We start from the raw sequence: 17,479 nt of genomic DNA on the forward strand, positions 1-17,479 counted from the left end.
AGTTAGATTACAAAAAAGAGCAATACGGGTCATTAACAATGCAGGGCACTATGATCACACAGTCTGACACTGTATGATCTAGTTTATCTTAAAATAGTTTTTAAAGCAAATTAAAAGAATAATTATATATTAACTTCATTATCACCGCCACGGAGCAGACATTCCATATGGTAGTCTGATTTAATGCCACCTGTTGAAGGGTAGTTTGTGCAGCCAGCATGCCACTGCTAAAAACAAATGCCTGCCCTTGATTACATTTTGAGTAGGTGAAAATTGCTCCTATTTAAATCTCAGGCCTGTCGTTTTTTTAAATGTCAGAGCAACAGCAGCTTTAACCCCGAGCTGTTAGCAGATATCCTGCAAATGGATTCTTCCGCCGCCATCACCATTGTTTGCTCTAGCATCAATCAGACTCCTGCAATTACTGGCGGCTGTCTCTCATTTTCAATGCACTCAGCTGTTGACAGAACGGACTGGTGATGTTAAAGGCTGTCTTTCAGCTCCGCAAAGCCACACCCACTGAATCAGCTGGGTGCGTCTGCCTCTAGAAGGGCCAAAGCGCAAAGACGTTGCACTTTATTCACTTTATTGGCTACTTCTTTCAGTTTTCCTCTGCATTGGGAAGCTTTTTAATTCATATCAGACAACAAAGATGAGAATCAGAGGTCCTAAAATACATAAATAAATAAATACATTTTGATCAATACCTAAATGTTAAAGAAAAGATTCTAAATTAAGGCATTAGATGTGCTGGGATCCTAAAAACAAACGAAAGAAAATTGAATTTTTATTTCAAATGTAAACTAAAACATTCCCATGGAAAGAAAAGAAATGATGAGAGTTTAATCTTATCACAATAAGAGTGGGAAGGGGAAAAGATACCAAACACTCCCCCTGACGCTGTGAGAAGCGGTCCTGCTCTCCCAGACGCGCAGTTAGTCAGAGCGCACCGCGGAGCGCGCAGATCCGGACGCACCTGAGCAGACGGAGCGCAGCGGCGTGGCCGTCAGAGAGCTGCACATAGCTCTTCACCTGTTCTGAGCCACACGCACACAAACACACACACGCACACGCTTCTCCGCAACATCTGCCACGTCGCCTCTGATGATGAAGAGACGGGGACAGCCCGGACGGAGTCTTCGCGGGTGTGGAACATTTCTGCGTCCTCTGGCGTCTCCGCTGGACCACATGATTGAATTTTAACGCAGATCGTTTTCGATCGTTCAAACCGGTGACTTTGAGAAGCCTTGAAACTCCGGTGCGGGCTGTGTGTGAAGCTCGGTGCTTCGTTCTCACTACAATGTCCCAGACCATCTGCGTGGGAAACTTACAGGCATGCTGCACGCGGAGGGGCGCGTACGTGCGAGCGGGCTGAAACAGATGGACGCAAGCCCAGCGACACACCGGGTAAGTCTGACAACTGCAAAACATCACATTACAGGTTGTTTTTTTGTTTTGTTTTTATTTGTTGCTTCGGTAGAGACAGCATAGTCAGTCTTAGACATGCAAACGCCCAAATATTGACTGAAGAATAAGAGAGGCACTGCCGGCTTTTCCTCTTTTAAACTCACAAATATGACAAACTTCCTCCATTTCACTGGACTATCCCATTAATTATTCTATAGGGAGCAGTAAAGTGGCTACAGAGGATACTAGGTCCAACGAATACATTCATAATATCCTCCAATTTTTTTCTCCATTAGATTATAATTTCTGTAATGTTCCCGAAGGGACTTCCAGAAGTGTCCTTAAGGTGCTTAGTTGCATCTCTTCCTGTTATGCTATTATTAGGTAATTCCTTTAGGGAGCACGGGGAGTACTACGGCCTGCTTTCTTTAATTTAAATATGTTTTCATGCATATTAAATAGTCACCTTGCCTTTAAGGAGACTCTTCCCAGCAGCCTCCTGCTTTAAATGTGCCCTAGAGCAGGGTTAACAAGCGCCAAACCTTGACCTGTCATCTCAAGAGGAAGAGTATTTGATTTTTCTGTCAATATTTGAGCAATGGAGTTGCACCGTGACTAGAAGAGAAGCTTTAAAAAAAAAAGAAGCACCCCCATTCTTTTTTTCCTCATTTTTCCTGTATGGATTGCCTGTATAAACATGTCAGCACCTCCTCCTGCTGGGATCATTAACTCGCTGGTATCTATAAAGGGATGCAAATGTTTCTTTCCCCTGAAATGTAAATCTGTGTTTTAAAGCACGCCCCACCCTTCCTGTGCGGTGGGGAACATGGCTATTGTCTTGCCTATTAAAAATATGTTGGTTTATCAAGTTCGCCCTGAAAGCAAACAGTTCCACCAACTTATTTCCCTCATTAGCCTTCCTCCTCCTCCTCCAGCTGAAGGTTGAGCTAACAGAAGGAGCAGAGAAGCCTGCAGATTCTTGGGACATAATAGATGGAAGGTAGAAAGCTGCTGCTCTGTTTGTGTTCTTTGTGAAGGAACATAATGGGAATATTCATTATGTGGAACTAGGCAGCTTCCCCCCCCCCATGTTTGTTCCCTAAACTCCATCTCCATCCTAACTGGCTCTACCATCAAATAGATACTTTCCATTGCAGCAATTTATTCAACCCATTATCTTCCCCTCCCTATCTCATGCTTCGAGAAATCCAGTCCTTTGAATCAGCTGATTGACACGGAGTGTCGGGCTCAAAGGGAAGGTTTCATTTTCAAATTGAAACGGTCACGTACTTATCAAACTTCTATAAAAAGTAGTAATGATGTAAAATTTGAGAGGATTTGGACGGACTTGTATGAAAGCAACTGGAGCAACTTTTTTTTAAAAGAGAAAATCAGACCCATGATTGATTCCATTATAAATAACGCATAAGTAAAAAGCCCAGAGCAAAAGCACGCTGCTCAAAAAAGACACTTTAGTGTCTGCTGTGTTGCTATTAGATGCCTCCTGACAGAGAATACACAGAATAAAGCTAAAAGTTAGATCCAAAACCTCAGCACTGATACAGTGTGGCTAACACTCTACAGATGCACAAAAGACAACACAATCAAAATGTTGCATGAAAAGGAGAATTCACTGCATCACAGTTTGTTTCAGCTGCTGGCCCTGCAGCCTGAAATCTTGACCACCACTTGTTTGGTGTTCAGTTGCCCCTGTGTGTGAGCATTTGTCATTTTTTACATGAAAAAGATTAAAAAAATAAATAAAAGCGCTCCCTAAAATTTGGCTGTGCAGGTGGTTCATCAATTACTCATAATTTGAGCAGAAGAATGGAAGGCTGCGGGCTGTAGCAAGCAGCTAGGCCGACCACATTGTGTGCTTGTGAGTCAAAAGAATTGAGTGCAGTCAATGGACACAACTGTGGTTTTTTTTCCCTCTTAAGCTGCTGAGGTGTAAGTGTCCCTAATCTAAACTCTGTGCCTGCACATACGCAATTTCTGGTTTCTGAAAATTGTTTTTCCAAGTCACGGCAATCAAAAGATCCAAAATAATTACAAGGTAATGATTTAATGTGCATGAAAGCATCTCTAAATGAAAGAATGCACCCTGTAGTACTGCCACTAAGCACCTCAAGGACACTTTTAGAAGCCCCCTCAGGAACATCACAGGAATGATGATGCTATGAGCTCCAGTCTCCCAGTCTCCACCTATAATATGAATTTCAAAATTCTCAAGTGATCACATTCACGAAATTTTCAGAAAACTTGACCTCTGACCTGAGGTCAAAGTTGACATGACATGTTTACTGTATGATCGCACCACACTTGTAAGGCTAATAATATAAAACTTTTTGTCAGTTTTCAACAAATAAATCATGAATCATGTTGACCTTGAAGACCTTGATGTAAGGCAACTTTTTATGGACTGCGAACATGACCCCACAAAGTTTTGTTGGTATACATTCAAAACCTTTTAACCTATCATGTTTACAGGTAGAACAACAGGCACACAAACACTACCAAATAACTGATTAATTGTTGTTGTTGAAGTTGGACAGCTCCGTACATTCATCTTTGAGCTCTAGTAGTAGAGCCCAAAGAGTAGCTTTGCACTATTCTCAGTTTAAATGTAACCCTTTTTAAGCCATACTGGGCTTTGATGCTACCCTTTGGGTTCTTCCATTACCAGAAAAAATCATTTTAGTTTCCTTCCCTCTAACTTTAAACCAGCTTTCTTCTGATTGGCTGGATCTGGCAACAAAGAGTTCTACATAAATCCAAGGAGCTGAAACCGAGTGTCTAGAATTGTCAGCAGCCTGAGCTTCTGGCTCACAGGGGTTTCTGTTGCATACATATACCTCATTATTTGAAGCTTTTCCCATGTTTAATATGATCCTGTGCCACTGTAACAGTATAAAGAAGAGTATTATAGATTCAGTTGAATCACAATAATCAGTTGCTGCAGCCTTAGTGTTTTTCTTTTAGCTACAAAATGTACTTTGATCAAACTTACACTGAGTGCAGTGTAGGTGGGTCAGTGCTGCAAGGCTCATTTCTGCCTTTGCATCTCTTTCCCGGTCTGATCTGCAAAGCCGGATCTCCAAAATATTCCGGCTCAAAATGAACAGTCGTGCAAGTGCATTTTTTAAGCTTTCAAAGCAGTGTACATAAATAATAGGCTTTGGGTTGCGGAAAGCCAACCCATTTAGCCCATTTATAATTCACAGTGTGGAAAGCATCCCATACTGGTTTGCCAGTTTCAATTATGAACATTAGGTATTGAATCCATAACAAAGGATCTGTTAAGTGACACAAAACCTGGCTGGACAAAACCATCAGCTTCCATGAGTCATAATCTAATAGGTACTCTGTGCTTCTTCCCCTGAGTGCTACATATGTGATTATGCCGTGAGAAGCACTCTTTCTGTGATTATTGCGGTTTGCGTCATTCTAAATTATGAAATAATTTTCTCAGAAATGATTGCTGCACCTATACTGCTGGCAAGAAACTCAACGGTGCTCATAATTTCGAGCAGGGCTTTCAGCGGCCAAAAAGTCATCCAGACGGTAACCACCAGTGATTTAGCAGCAGGTCAGGTGAAGGTTCGGTGTCAGTCAAAACAGATGTCTGCTTCAGGCCTTTAACAAAGACGGAGGCTGAGTGGATGTGGGAAGGCAAATGCATCAGTGATGCGAGGATGGCATATTTATGCAAAGACTCATGTAAATTGTATTTTCATGAGCAGTTGGTGGTAAAAGAGCAATTCACATTTCAAGAGTTCTCTGTCTTCTTCAGTTATTATTTCTGAAGAGGGACAGAGAGAAAGGTGACTCTTTTACTTTTGATTGCACAGATCCAATATTTGGGGTTGAAGGTCACCTGGTGTGACAAAAGCCTTTTTTATTAAAAATAAAAGGCTGTAACTGTAACTTGAGCTGTGATACCTCAACCTATTGGGGATGTTGGATGTCCTGTTTTATTAAACTAGAATTGCAAACTACTGGATCAATGTGCTAAAGCCAGAGCATTCTCATCCCAACCCATAACATACCGATGATTTATCACGTCCCGACGCGTCTCACAGTAACGCTCGCGGCGGTAACACATGCTACAGCCATCTATTCCAGCCCTAACCCTAACCATGACCCTGTCAGATAGTGTTTTCCAAAGTGATTTATGATCAGCGCATAAAACACATTAACATGTATAGATTCAGTCCAAATGGCTCTCATGCCTCCAAATGTGCAACATAACGACGGTATGTGACGACCTGGGATGAGAACGAATTGGCTAAAGTTAAAAGTTAGACTAAGTGTCCAAAATCATTCATTTCACTACCTTCTGCCCCGTATACATGTTTAGGGTGTTCTGTGTGGTGGATTATAGGGAGCACATCTGATCAATTAAAAACCACTTAGATCCATAGATAATGTATAAAAGATAAAAGAAAATGGAACCTGTGTTTTCTCTAATGGTCAACAGGGGCCAGCTCCTCTGGATCCATAGAGAGTAAAAGGCCGCTTGGCTTTCTTGATCCATTCTCTAAATCAGCACTATCCTGATGAGTTTGCTGTCCTAAATCAATGGTTTCTAGTCTTACTAAATACAAGATGATATGCATTTTAGAAATGCTAGTCCTATTAGTGTTGAAAGGATAATTAAAAAAAAGGATTCACTTAAGTCTGGAGCAAACTTTTTGCCAGTGCACGATTGAGTATGCAGAGTCCATACATCTGTTTTCAAAAAGCTGAGATGACAGCAGCCAAACGCTCCGTTCAAAGTTTAACATCCATATTATGCTACATCCATTTTAAATGGCCAAGTACGTTAATATCAACATGCAGCGAATATATGTTTACTGCATGGTTTGTTATGTCCATCTGGGATGTTTCTATGATGACAGTGTACATCGATAATGCAGCGACCGTTATGTTTAGTGTGGTATTGTGAGCACTGCCATAAAAATGATGGTGTCAAAAAATAAAGTGAGGCTTGTAATAAAAACCCCCAAATTAAATAAAGATTGGTTTAAGGTTCTTCTGTGTGAGGTGAGATATTTTGTATTAGATATGAACCTCCTGCTCTGGCTTGGGGAAATGCCAGGAGGGCCATCAGTGTCCACACGTGAGTGTACGAACAAAAAGTCACAGCATACAAGGAAAAAATAAATAAATAAATAAATATATCTAAACAGGACTCACTACACTAGATACGTTTTAATCAATATTAATGTTCTTTTTCCAATAAGGGAATGAATAACTTTTTTTTTCTCTTAAACATCTAAAACTAAAAGACTTTAAACAGATGTTTTGAGTTTTGAAGATCCTACACCTTAATCCACCCAAAGAAACAGGTTTTATTTGTGTCTTTTTGTGTCTAATTAGAATTGGGACTGAACTAACTCTTGTTGAGTTTTATTGGAAGGACTAGTTACAGCTTTTCATTTTTAAGGGGATAAAGAGACTGAAAAACTAAGCTAGATGTGTACAGGGTCGTTCTAAAAGAACAACTAAGCTTAGCAGAGTACCCCGCAATGCTCGGCAAGCTTGCTTTTCTACATTCATAGCTGATCACAAGAACAACCCACACACTTTTCTCTACAATCAGCTGCCTTCTTACCCTAAAGCTAAACCTATTTAACCTCACTTGAAGATGTGAGGGCTCTGCAGTCTCTTTCAGAGATATCATGAATACCATCAGACAGGATATTTGAACAAAAATGTATTTTGTGTACATGCTACGAGAAGACGTCTGCTGTTCTTCTCAGCGATGAAATATAATTTAAACTGTCAACAAAGCTCTGCCTGGAGATGTGGGCGGTGAGCGATCTTAAAACATGTGATCTTGACCCCAAGTTTGTGGCTGTCTTGAGGATGTTGAGCTAAAAACTGAAAAATCAGTCTTCGCTCACAGGCAACTGCTTTACCTGCAGCTCTTTAACCCTGCTGTTATTAAACAGCTGCAAAAGAAAACAGATGTGAACCCTTTGAGTTTTCTGTGGTCTATGAGACAGACTTTACATTACACGAATGTCCAGTGTTTATTTGAGAAATTCGAGTCTGTTCTGATTGCAGTAAAACTTAATGGACAGAGGATTTTTAAGACTGATACCAGTACTGATATTTGGTGAAATTGGCCATTATTTTTTTTTTACTCAGAAACACTAAATTTAAATATTTGTTATATTTAGATATTTCTGAGTCTTTACTAAGATAATATGCCACTACCATTTAAAATATTAAGATGTTGGTTTATTTTAATACCAATACTGTATTTCGGCAGATAGCCAAAAATGAATATGTATGCAGGACTGATGTAATAGGCAGAAAAGCTTAACTTTATTTGGGAGGGGGTTATTATGATAATTATGATCACTGCTCATACAGTTGTGCTCATAAGTTTACATACCCTGGCAGAATTTATGACGTCTCAACCATTTTTCAGAGAATATGAATCATAACACAAAAACTTTAATGTCACTCATGGTTAGTGGTTGGCTCAAGCCATTTATTGTCAAATAACTGTGTTTACTCTTTTTAAATAGTAATCACTACACAAACTACCCAAATGACCCTGATCAGCGGTTACACAGCCTGGTGATTTGGTCTAATAACATGCACACGACTTGAAACAAAAAGGTTATTAAAGATAAACATCTTCACCTGTGATCTGTTTACTTGTAATTGGTGGGTGTGTATAAAAGGTCAGTGACTTTCTGGACTCCTGACAGACTCCAGTGCTGCTGTACTGATGTTTTTTGGATTCAAAGTCATGGGTAAAGCAAAAGAATTGTCAAAGAATCTGCGGGAAAAGGTAGCTGAACAGGAAAAGGGTATAAAAAAATGTCAAAGTAATCAGCAGTGTTCAAACTCTAATCGCAAAGTAGAAAATTAGGGGTTCTGTTGAAACCAATGCATGGTCAGGTGGACCAACTAAAATTGCAGCCACAACTGTCAGAAAAACTGTTCAGGATACAAAGAAAAACCCAGAAATAACTTCAGGTGAAATACAGGACTCTCTGAAAAAATGTGGTGTGGCTGTTTCAAGATGCACAATAAACAACAAATGCCACAAAGTGTTCCACTTACAAAATGCCAAACAGCACAGAGACGAGCCTCAAACCTTCTGGAACAAAGTCATTTGGAGTGATGAGACGAAAATTTAACTTTTTGGCCAAAACCATAAACACTACATTTGGAGAGGATTTAACAAGTCCTGTGATGAACGGTACACCACTCCTACTGTGAAACTTGTTGGTGGATCACTGATGTTTCAGGGATGTGTGAGCTACATAGGCACAGGAAAGTTGGTCAGAAGTGATGGCGATATGAGTGCAGTAAGTTATCAAAAAAAAAAAAAAAATACCGGAGAAAAATTTGCACTCATCAGCTCAGTGAATGATCCAAAACACAAGGCCAAGTCGACCTCTGATTGGCTACAGCAAAATGAAGCAAATGTTCTGCAGTGGCCATCTCATTATCATTGAACCAATCTGAGGAGACCTCCAACGTGCAGTTCATGCAAGACAGCCCAGGAATTTATAGGAACTGGAAGCTTTTTACCAGGAAGAATGGGAAGCTTTACCATCTGAGAAGATAAAAAGCCGCATCCACAACTACCAGAAAAGACTTAAAGCTGTGATTGATATTAAAGGGGGCAAAACACAGTATTAAGAACTGAGGTATGTAAGCTTTTGATCAGGGTCATTTAGGTAGTTTGTGTAGTGATTATGATTTAAACACAGTTATTTGACAATAAATGGCTTCAGCCAACAACTAACCATGAGTGAAATTAAATTTTTTTTTCGTTGTTATGATTTATATTCTCTGAAAAATGGTTAAGAAATCATGAATTCTGGCAGTGTATGTAAACTTATGAGCAAAATATTATATTTAGAATTTTTAGATAATCGGGGAGGGGCCTCATCAGATTCAGCAAAACAGTGAACATCAAAAAACATCGTTAATGAAGACTACACATCAGCAAATGCAGTCTGGTGGCCAAACTCTTGCTGCAAATGCTTTAATGTTTCATTTACTTGGCTAGAAATGTAGGATTTCCACACTAAATAAATCCTTATTTGACATGTTATTCGTTCTCGGTTTGCCATCTTCCTATATAGCTTGAATTTATTCTCTCTGTACTTTTTTAGCCACCCTGGGGTGCAGTGTCATGCTCAATAAACTGCTCCTGTCAGAACCACTTTTTTGAGTTGCTGTAGAGGTGACGCTCTCTGAACCCCACCCCGGGAGAAAACGACTTGATTGGCCCCACAAATAGAAGAGGAAACTGAGGATAGCTGGAGGGGTCCAACTCTTAATTTGTTGTGACGATATTCCGAGTCTCTCTACATCAGCTCCACTGCCTCGGGTCCAGTCCAGTCATTCTCAGCAAACAGGATCACAGGCCTTTGCTATACATATCTGGTTTATGTGTGCAAATACCCATGTTACGTAAAGCAAAGGGTTATAAACTGAACACGACAAATATGTAATTAGAGTCAAAGAGTTTCTGAAGATGAGAGAAGATGTGCAAAGAAGCAACAAAGAAGCAACACGTTTGTCTGTGTGATCAGCGAGTGATGACACAAGTCTGATTCAGCAACAACAGCAGGCATTCAGGCATCACTCCAAAACTCAATCAGAAATGTGCAAAAGCAAGACTTCTTGCTTCAACAGCACTGATTTGTAGGTAGAATGTTTTTAAAAACAAACAAACAAACAAACAAACAGTTTTGCTGTTATTTTCAGAAGATGATCCTTGGACAGATACTGAACCCCAAGTAGTCCTATCAAGAATTCATCCCAGTGTGAATGTTACATAGAAAGCACATAGAAAAAAGTGTTTGTTTGAATAGGTCTGAGTAGGTGAATGAGGCATGCTTATAAATGCTTCGAGTGCTCCAGTAGTGTAGAAAAGCACACAGTTCATTTGCCATTTATAAGAAAAAAGGTAATGCTTCCTCATCAAATGTGCTTGTACAGTAGAAAAACTAATTGTTATCAACATGTGGTATCGCTGTTATGTTAAACATGGCTCTGGAACTGGCATTAAATGCATCTGAAGGAAATCAGCTTAGCTCAGTGCCAACTCAGCTGATACCTTTCTGTACAATACTCAACATTAGGATTTACCAAGGATCTGCAATCCCCTTTGCTACCCACCTTCACCCCTGCTCATCCTTTGCTGTTTCTGATGTCACTGATCTCTGTTCTGGGTCTTGATGACACTCCCCCCATGCATGGCTTTCCATGAAAGGACACAGAACTGTTAGAATGGAGCCTTGCCACCATATGTGACAATGGAAATGAGATATTTGTTTTGACTACAGGAGTCCTGCCTGAAGTAACCATTCCTATATGATAGGGATGCACCGATACCGATACTGGTATCGGGTATCGGGACCGATACTGTAAAATGTGGTATCGTTAACTCGTAAAAGTTAACCGATACCACGAACCGATACTAACTTATTTCATTAATCAGAGGGTGGATTGTCATTTTTGTTGTAGTTTTTTAGATTGGCCACTAGGGGGACATCCTGTGCTAAACAGGCACAGGGTTAAACGAGTGAGACTGGCGGCTCCAGATAAAAAAAGAGAAACTGGAGGCTGCTGTAGCTAGGCTAAACAAAATGTCAGCTTTGGCTCGGGTTTTGGAAAAGCGAAGAAAAATGTCAAGAGAAAATCCACGGGCAGTTAAAATAGTGACTTGTCTCTGGGACCTTTCTTAAGTTAATCTTTTAGGATAGTAGAGACCCTCGGCAAACATATAATACTTACAATGACTGTTTTCCTCTTTAGAGATTACAGTCGGAGAAAAAGAAACTGCCATCCATCCGCTACTGCTTATCCTTTTCAGGGTCGCCTATCCCTGTCTTATGGGGAGAGGCAGGGTACACCCTGGACAGGTTGCAAATCTGTCACAGGGCTAACACATAGACAAAGACAACCAATCACACTCACACCTATAGGCAATTCAGTGTTTCCAATTAACCTATCCCCACTAACTGCATGTCTTTAGGCTGTGGGAGGAAGCTGGAGTACCTGGAGTGAACACACAAACACGGGGAGAACATGCAAACTCCAGACAGAAAGACCTTGGCCTGTTGGGTGTAATTGAACGCAGGACCTTCTTGCTGTGAGGCAACAGTGCTAACCACTGTGCCACTGTGCTGCCCAGAATGAATGGAGAGACAAAATACCAATCAAAAGTCCTGCATATCCTTGAGTGAAATAAGCATTTGATCCCCTATAACCCAGCCTGAATTCTGGCTCCCAAAGATCGGCTACGTGGCCATAAGTCATGCAGATTACAAACAATCAGTATATCATAATTACAGATACGCCTGATCGAATTTCATTATGTGGATAAATCAAACGTGTCCACTAGGGATGCACCGATACCGATACTGGTATCGGGTATCGGGTATCGGGACCGATACTGTAAAATGTGGTATCGGTTAACTCGTAAAAGTTAACCGATACCACGAACCGATACTAACTTATTTCATTAATCAGAGGGTGGATTGTCATTTTTGTTGTAGTTTTTTAGATTGGCCACTAGGGGGACATCCTGTGCTAAACAGGCACAGGGTTAGACGAGTGAGACTGGCGGCTCCAGATAAAAAAGAGAAACTGGAGGCTGCTGTAGCTAGGCTAAAGTGTGGACCGGAACAGCCAACTTTAACTCGGGTTTTGGAAAAGCGAAGAAAAATGTCAAGAGAAAATCCACGGGCAGTTAAAATAACAGAGGCTCTGACTCATTTTATTGCTCTGGATGACCAGCCAATGCCGGTCGTGGAAAACATAGGATTGCACCGTCTTCTCAGCGTACTCGAGCTGCGATATGAAATTCCCAGCTGCCCACACATCAGGGAGATAATGGTGCCAAAACTTTCTAAAGAGGTAAAGACAAGCAGTGTGTGCGCGATGTCAGTCCTTGGTTTAACGGCACAGTGGACTGATGATCCACGGGCAGATGGGAAGTTCGTTCGTCAATGCCAAATACTTTCGTTATTTTGTTTGTTTGTTTACAATATGGACACTCTGCAATAATTTAAAAGTTTATTTTATTCTCAAACCTAATTTGTATTTATTTTATTCCAAACAGAAGTGTTTATTTATTATTCTGAAAGCTCGAGACAGTGCCAATAGTTCAGTGATATTTTGTTAAATTACAATGTGGAGACTCTGCAATAATTTAAGAGAAGTGCTTATTTTTCACTTGAAATTTTTTTGTGGTCATTTTTATTAAGATATTATTTATTATCGGCAGAGAATAAAATAAAACCTGTCTTCCAATTCATTGCATTTGTGTGTGTGTGTGTGTGTGTGGTAGAAGTATCGGTTTTTGTACTCGGTATCGGCAAGTACTCAGATCCAAGTATCGGTATCGTATCGGTTTGAAAAAATTGGTATCGTTGCATCCCTAGTGTCCACAGAATCAATTCCTTCCATTCCAACCTCTCCAGCACCATGGGCAAGAACAAAGAGCTGTCAAAGAATGTCAGGGACAAGACTGTAGAACTTCACACGACTGTAATGGGCTACAAGAACATCAGCAAGAGGCTTAGTGAGAAGGTGACAAAGGTTGATGTGATTAATCTGGAACCATGCAATGTGGTCGAATGAAACCGAAAATCAAATAAACTGGCATCAATTTGACCTGCCATCTTTAGAGGAAGACAAATGGTAAGTATGAGCCAAAGACTACTATCCCCGCTGTCAAGCACAGCTTTGCAGCTGTTTTTCTGCTGAGGCTACATGGTAACATTCATTCATTCATTGAGGTACCAGTGGATGGAGCCATGCCCTGTAAAGTCTTGGAGGAGAACCTCTTTCCCTCAGCCAGAACACTGAAGATGGGCCTTACATGGGCCTTCTAGCGTGACAGTGACCCAAAACATACCCTCAAGCCAACAAAATAGCTAAAAAATAAGCACATTAAAGTTATGGAGCCAGTCTCCCGATCTCAGTCCTACAGGAAATCTGTGGAGGGAGCTGAAACTGATATGTGCAAACCTGGCGATCAACTACGAGAAACGCTTCCATCCAGGGTTTCTCCAACAAATTCTAAGACATATTTTGCTTGAGGATCAAACACTTATTTCACTCACATGCAAATCAATTCATTAATTTGAGGTAAAACTGTCACGGCTAGACGGTCCTCACCGGTCGCCTTGCCAATTTTTGTTGTGTCTGTGTGTACTTTGAGGTGTTCTCCTCTCCATCCTGTGCATGTGTATTTGTATGCTGGAACGTGTACTTCCGGAAGCCGTGGCACGGAACAGCAGCTGACCCGGGGGAGTATCCTGAGCTGGAATCGTCGCACCTGTGCTTAATCACTTCGCTGGATACTGCTAATCCGAAGCAGACCTATTTAACGGTGCAGTCGAGTCACAACCAACGCTGGAACGTTGAGCGTAGTCGCGATTAGCATACCTAGTTTGTGAAGGAGAGAACGTTTTTGTTACTGCGCGTGTGTTTTTCTCATCTGCCTCCAGGATCCAGGGATCGGAGGAGGAGCGGGCACAAGGAGTTATTTTGGATTGTCACTGCACTGTCACCACGGGGAGAAGCCACCGTATCACTGCATTGCCCTTTTTGGATTACAGACTCGAACTGTTGACTTATTTTTTCACTGTGAAAAAATTCACAGTCTCGCACCCTAGTCCTTTAACCCAATTCATCATGACAAAAACAGTAAAAAACCACTTTGATGAAGATAAAACATTGAACAGTATTTTAATGTCATGTGTTGTAGGTAGATCCTCTCCTGTGTTCGTGTTCGTCTCAGCGTGCTGTGATTGGGCCTGTGTGATGTTCTACATTTCCTACAGGATAATAAAGCGAACTTAGTTTCACAGCCTGCTGATGCAGTGAATAGAAAAACATTATTCATTTCTCTGCATTGATTTCAAACCTCAGCATGAACTCTAGTTGCTGTTCTATGAGCTTACGCTGCTGTTTGACTCCACATCATTTTATACAGCTATGGAAAAAACCTGACTCTTGACTGAGGTGTTTTTTTTCTTAAAACCTTTTCATCTATGTGTTCCATCTTCAGGCCAGCCAGAAAAGGAGTTAAAAGCCATGATTGCAGCTATTACTTGGTTTATTCTTGCAGCTTAAAATATACTTGGCTAGGCTGATGATATAAGTCACAAGTACAGAGAGGTCAGCTTGAAAAAAGTGAGTTACCAGTTTCATAATGCCAGGAAGTTTTCCAAAGACTGGGAACTTTCTGAAGCACTAATAGTTCCCCAGACACATTAGTTTCCACTACTTCTCAGTGGGTAGTTCTGGATCTCCTGTGTGGAGTTTGCATGTTCTCTTTATGACTGTTTCCTTTTGAAAAACATACTCATTCATGCCACTTCTCTGGGCCTCTCCCAGGATTTCATAAAAGCCCCTTAAATAGGTAAATTAGTTTGCTGATGCTTCTAAGTGGGTCATCTGTTTTTACGTAATTTTTGTGTAGGATAGTGGAAAACGGGTAGACATGCGAGACAACGGAAAAAAAAAACACTTCCCGTACACACATGCATCTACCAGCATTTCTGTGCAATCAAATGCAATAAGTAATGTCAGTCACTTCTGTAATCCTCTGTCTTCCTCTTGTACATAATTCAAAGCAGAGTACTCTCTGAGCACCTAGCACCACCTAATAGGCTTCATTAGCTTCCTCCATCTTTGACTCTGACTTTGGCTTCTCATTCACCTTTGAGTAAATCTACTAATTGCTGCTGTTACGTTCAGATGAACTGATACATTTTAGTGCTGTATGCAAATAAAAAGTGATGACGATGCGAAGAATGAAATCAAAGTTGCTGTCTGACCTTCACAAACCTGTCTAACTGCTCTGCATTGCCCACGAGCATGTACCTGATGTCACTTAGATATTTGTCTTTTCTGTCATACAGAGACGCGCTGTGCTGCTGAATGGGTGACGAGCTGCAACTCACGTCACCAGCCCTGTGAAACCACCTCCCATTGCATCGTGCGGGACAGGATTCCCCCAGCAGAGCTGCAGGGATGTACCAGGAGGTGGCCTTCCTGGCAGGGAACACTGATCACCAGTTCACCACATTCCAGTTTAAACGCTTGGAGAACCCACAAGAGGTCACATCCAAGAAGGGGTTGTTCTATAAGCGCGCTCAGCTCCTGCTTCAGCCTCAGTCTCACCGAGAGGATGGAGGTGAGATTGACCTGGCGGATGGGGCAGCCATCATCAATGTGGGTGGCATTAAGTACCACATCCCCTGGTCCACGCTGGATGAGTTCCCTCTGACGAGACTGGGGAAGCTACGGGCTTGTAGCAACGAAGCAGAGATCATGGACGTGTGCGATGATTATGACGGCAGCTGCAACGAGTACTTTTTCGACCGAAACCCGTCAGCTTTCCGCATCATCGTGACTTTCCTGGCAGCGGGAAAACTGAGGCTCCTGAGGGAGATGTGTGCATTGTCCTTCCAGGAGGAGCTGCTGTACTGGGGGGTGGAGGAGAACAACCTGGACTGGTGCTGCCTCAGGAAGCTGCGATTAAGGCAGGAGGAGTACAAAGAGCAGCAGAGGCTGGAGGAGGAGGAGGGGGCCGAGCTCAACTCACCGCAGTCCTGCGAGGAGACCCAGCAGCCTGTGGAAGGACCAGAGGAGACCTTTTCAGGAGGCTGCATGCGGAGGCTGAGGGACATGGTGGAGAACCCCCACTCAGGCCTTCCAGGGAAGATCTTCGCCTGCCTCTCGGTCTTATTTGTAGCCATCACTGCTGTGACCCTGTGTGTCAGCACCATGCCCGACCTCAGAGAGGAGGAGGAGAGAGTGAGTTCTCTTCAGAAATAACTTTTTTTTTTCAAAATACAGTGAGGTCAATAATTATTGTGTGATTTTGCAAGTTATCTTACTTAGAGATCATGGAGGGGTCTACAATTTTCAGCATATGTGCATTTCCACTGTGAGAGACAGAATCTAAAAAGAAAAATCCGGAAATCACATTGTATGATTTTTGAACAATTAATTTGTGAATTACTGTGTCAAATAAGTATTTTATCACTTGCTTATTAGCCAGATTTCTGACCCTCAAAGATCTGTTATTTTGCTTTCAAATAGTCCAGCTACACTCTGCTCATGATTCTAAATTTGTAGCACCTGTTTGAGGTCGTTAGCTGTCATAAAGACACCTGTGCACCCCACAATCAGCCAGAGTCTAAGTAGCAACATGGGCAAAACCAAAGAGCTGTCAAAAGACACAAGAAACAAAATTGTAGACCTTCACAAAGCTGGAAAGGGCTACAATTGCCAAGCAGCTTGGTGAAAAAAGAACAACTGTTGGAGCAACTGTCAGAAAATGGAAGAGGCTAATGATGACTGTCAACGTCCCTCGGACTGGGGCCCCACGGAAGATCTCTCCTCGTGGGGTTTCAATGATGCTAAGAATGGTGAAGAATCAGCCCAGAACTACACGGGAGGAGCTGGTCAATGCTGTGAAGAGAGCTGGGACCATCGTTTCCAAGGCTACTATCAGTAATACACTAAGACGTCATGGTTTAAAATTGCATTGCACGGAAGGTTCCCCTGCTTAAGTCAGCCCATGCCCAGGTCCGTCTGAAGTTTGCCAGGGACCATCTGGATGATCCAGAGGAGTCATGGGAGAAAGTCCTGTGGTCAGATGAGACCAAAGTAGAACATTCGCCATTTTGGAGGAAGAAGAATGATGAGTATCATCCCAATAATACCATACCTACTGTGAAGTATGGGGCTGGAAGCATCATGCTCTGGGGGTGTTTTTCTGCTCAGGGGACAGGACGACTGCACTGTATTAAGGAGAGAATGAATGGGGCCATGTATTGTGACATATTGGGCAAAAACCTCCTTCCCTCAGTCAGAGCATTAAAGATGGGTCGTGGCTGGGTCTTCCAACATGACAATGACCCAAAGCACACAGCCAGGAAAACCAAGGAGTGGCTCCGTAAGAAGCATATCAAGGTTCTGGAGTGGCCTAGCCAGTCTCTAGACCTAAATCCAACAGAAAATCTTTGGAGGGAGCTGAAACTCCGTGTTGCTCAGCGACAGC

General features: G+C 41.8%; 1 protein-coding gene across 1 annotated transcript in view; it reads left to right on the top strand.

Annotated features, from left to right (window-relative positions):
• Positions 1–951: 951 nt before the first annotated feature.
• The window catches only part of kcng2 (potassium voltage-gated channel, subfamily G, member 2), a 44,538-nt gene continuing 28,010 nt past the window's right edge, over positions 952–17,479 (top strand). The window contains exons 1-2 of the mRNA XM_006806049.3: positions 952–1,407; positions 15,330–16,227. Coding sequence (XP_006806112.2) covers positions 15,442–16,227 — 786 coding nt within the window. The 5' untranslated portion in view covers positions 952–1,407; positions 15,330–15,441. The remainder of the gene's footprint in view (positions 1,408–15,329; positions 16,228–17,479) is intronic.

This window comes from Neolamprologus brichardi, chromosome 22 (genome assembly GCF_056152115.1).
Source record: "Neolamprologus brichardi isolate AB-2024 chromosome 22, ASM5615211v1, whole genome shotgun sequence".
In the NCBI taxonomy this organism is placed as follows: Eukaryota; Metazoa; Chordata; class Actinopteri; order Cichliformes; family Cichlidae; genus Neolamprologus; species Neolamprologus brichardi.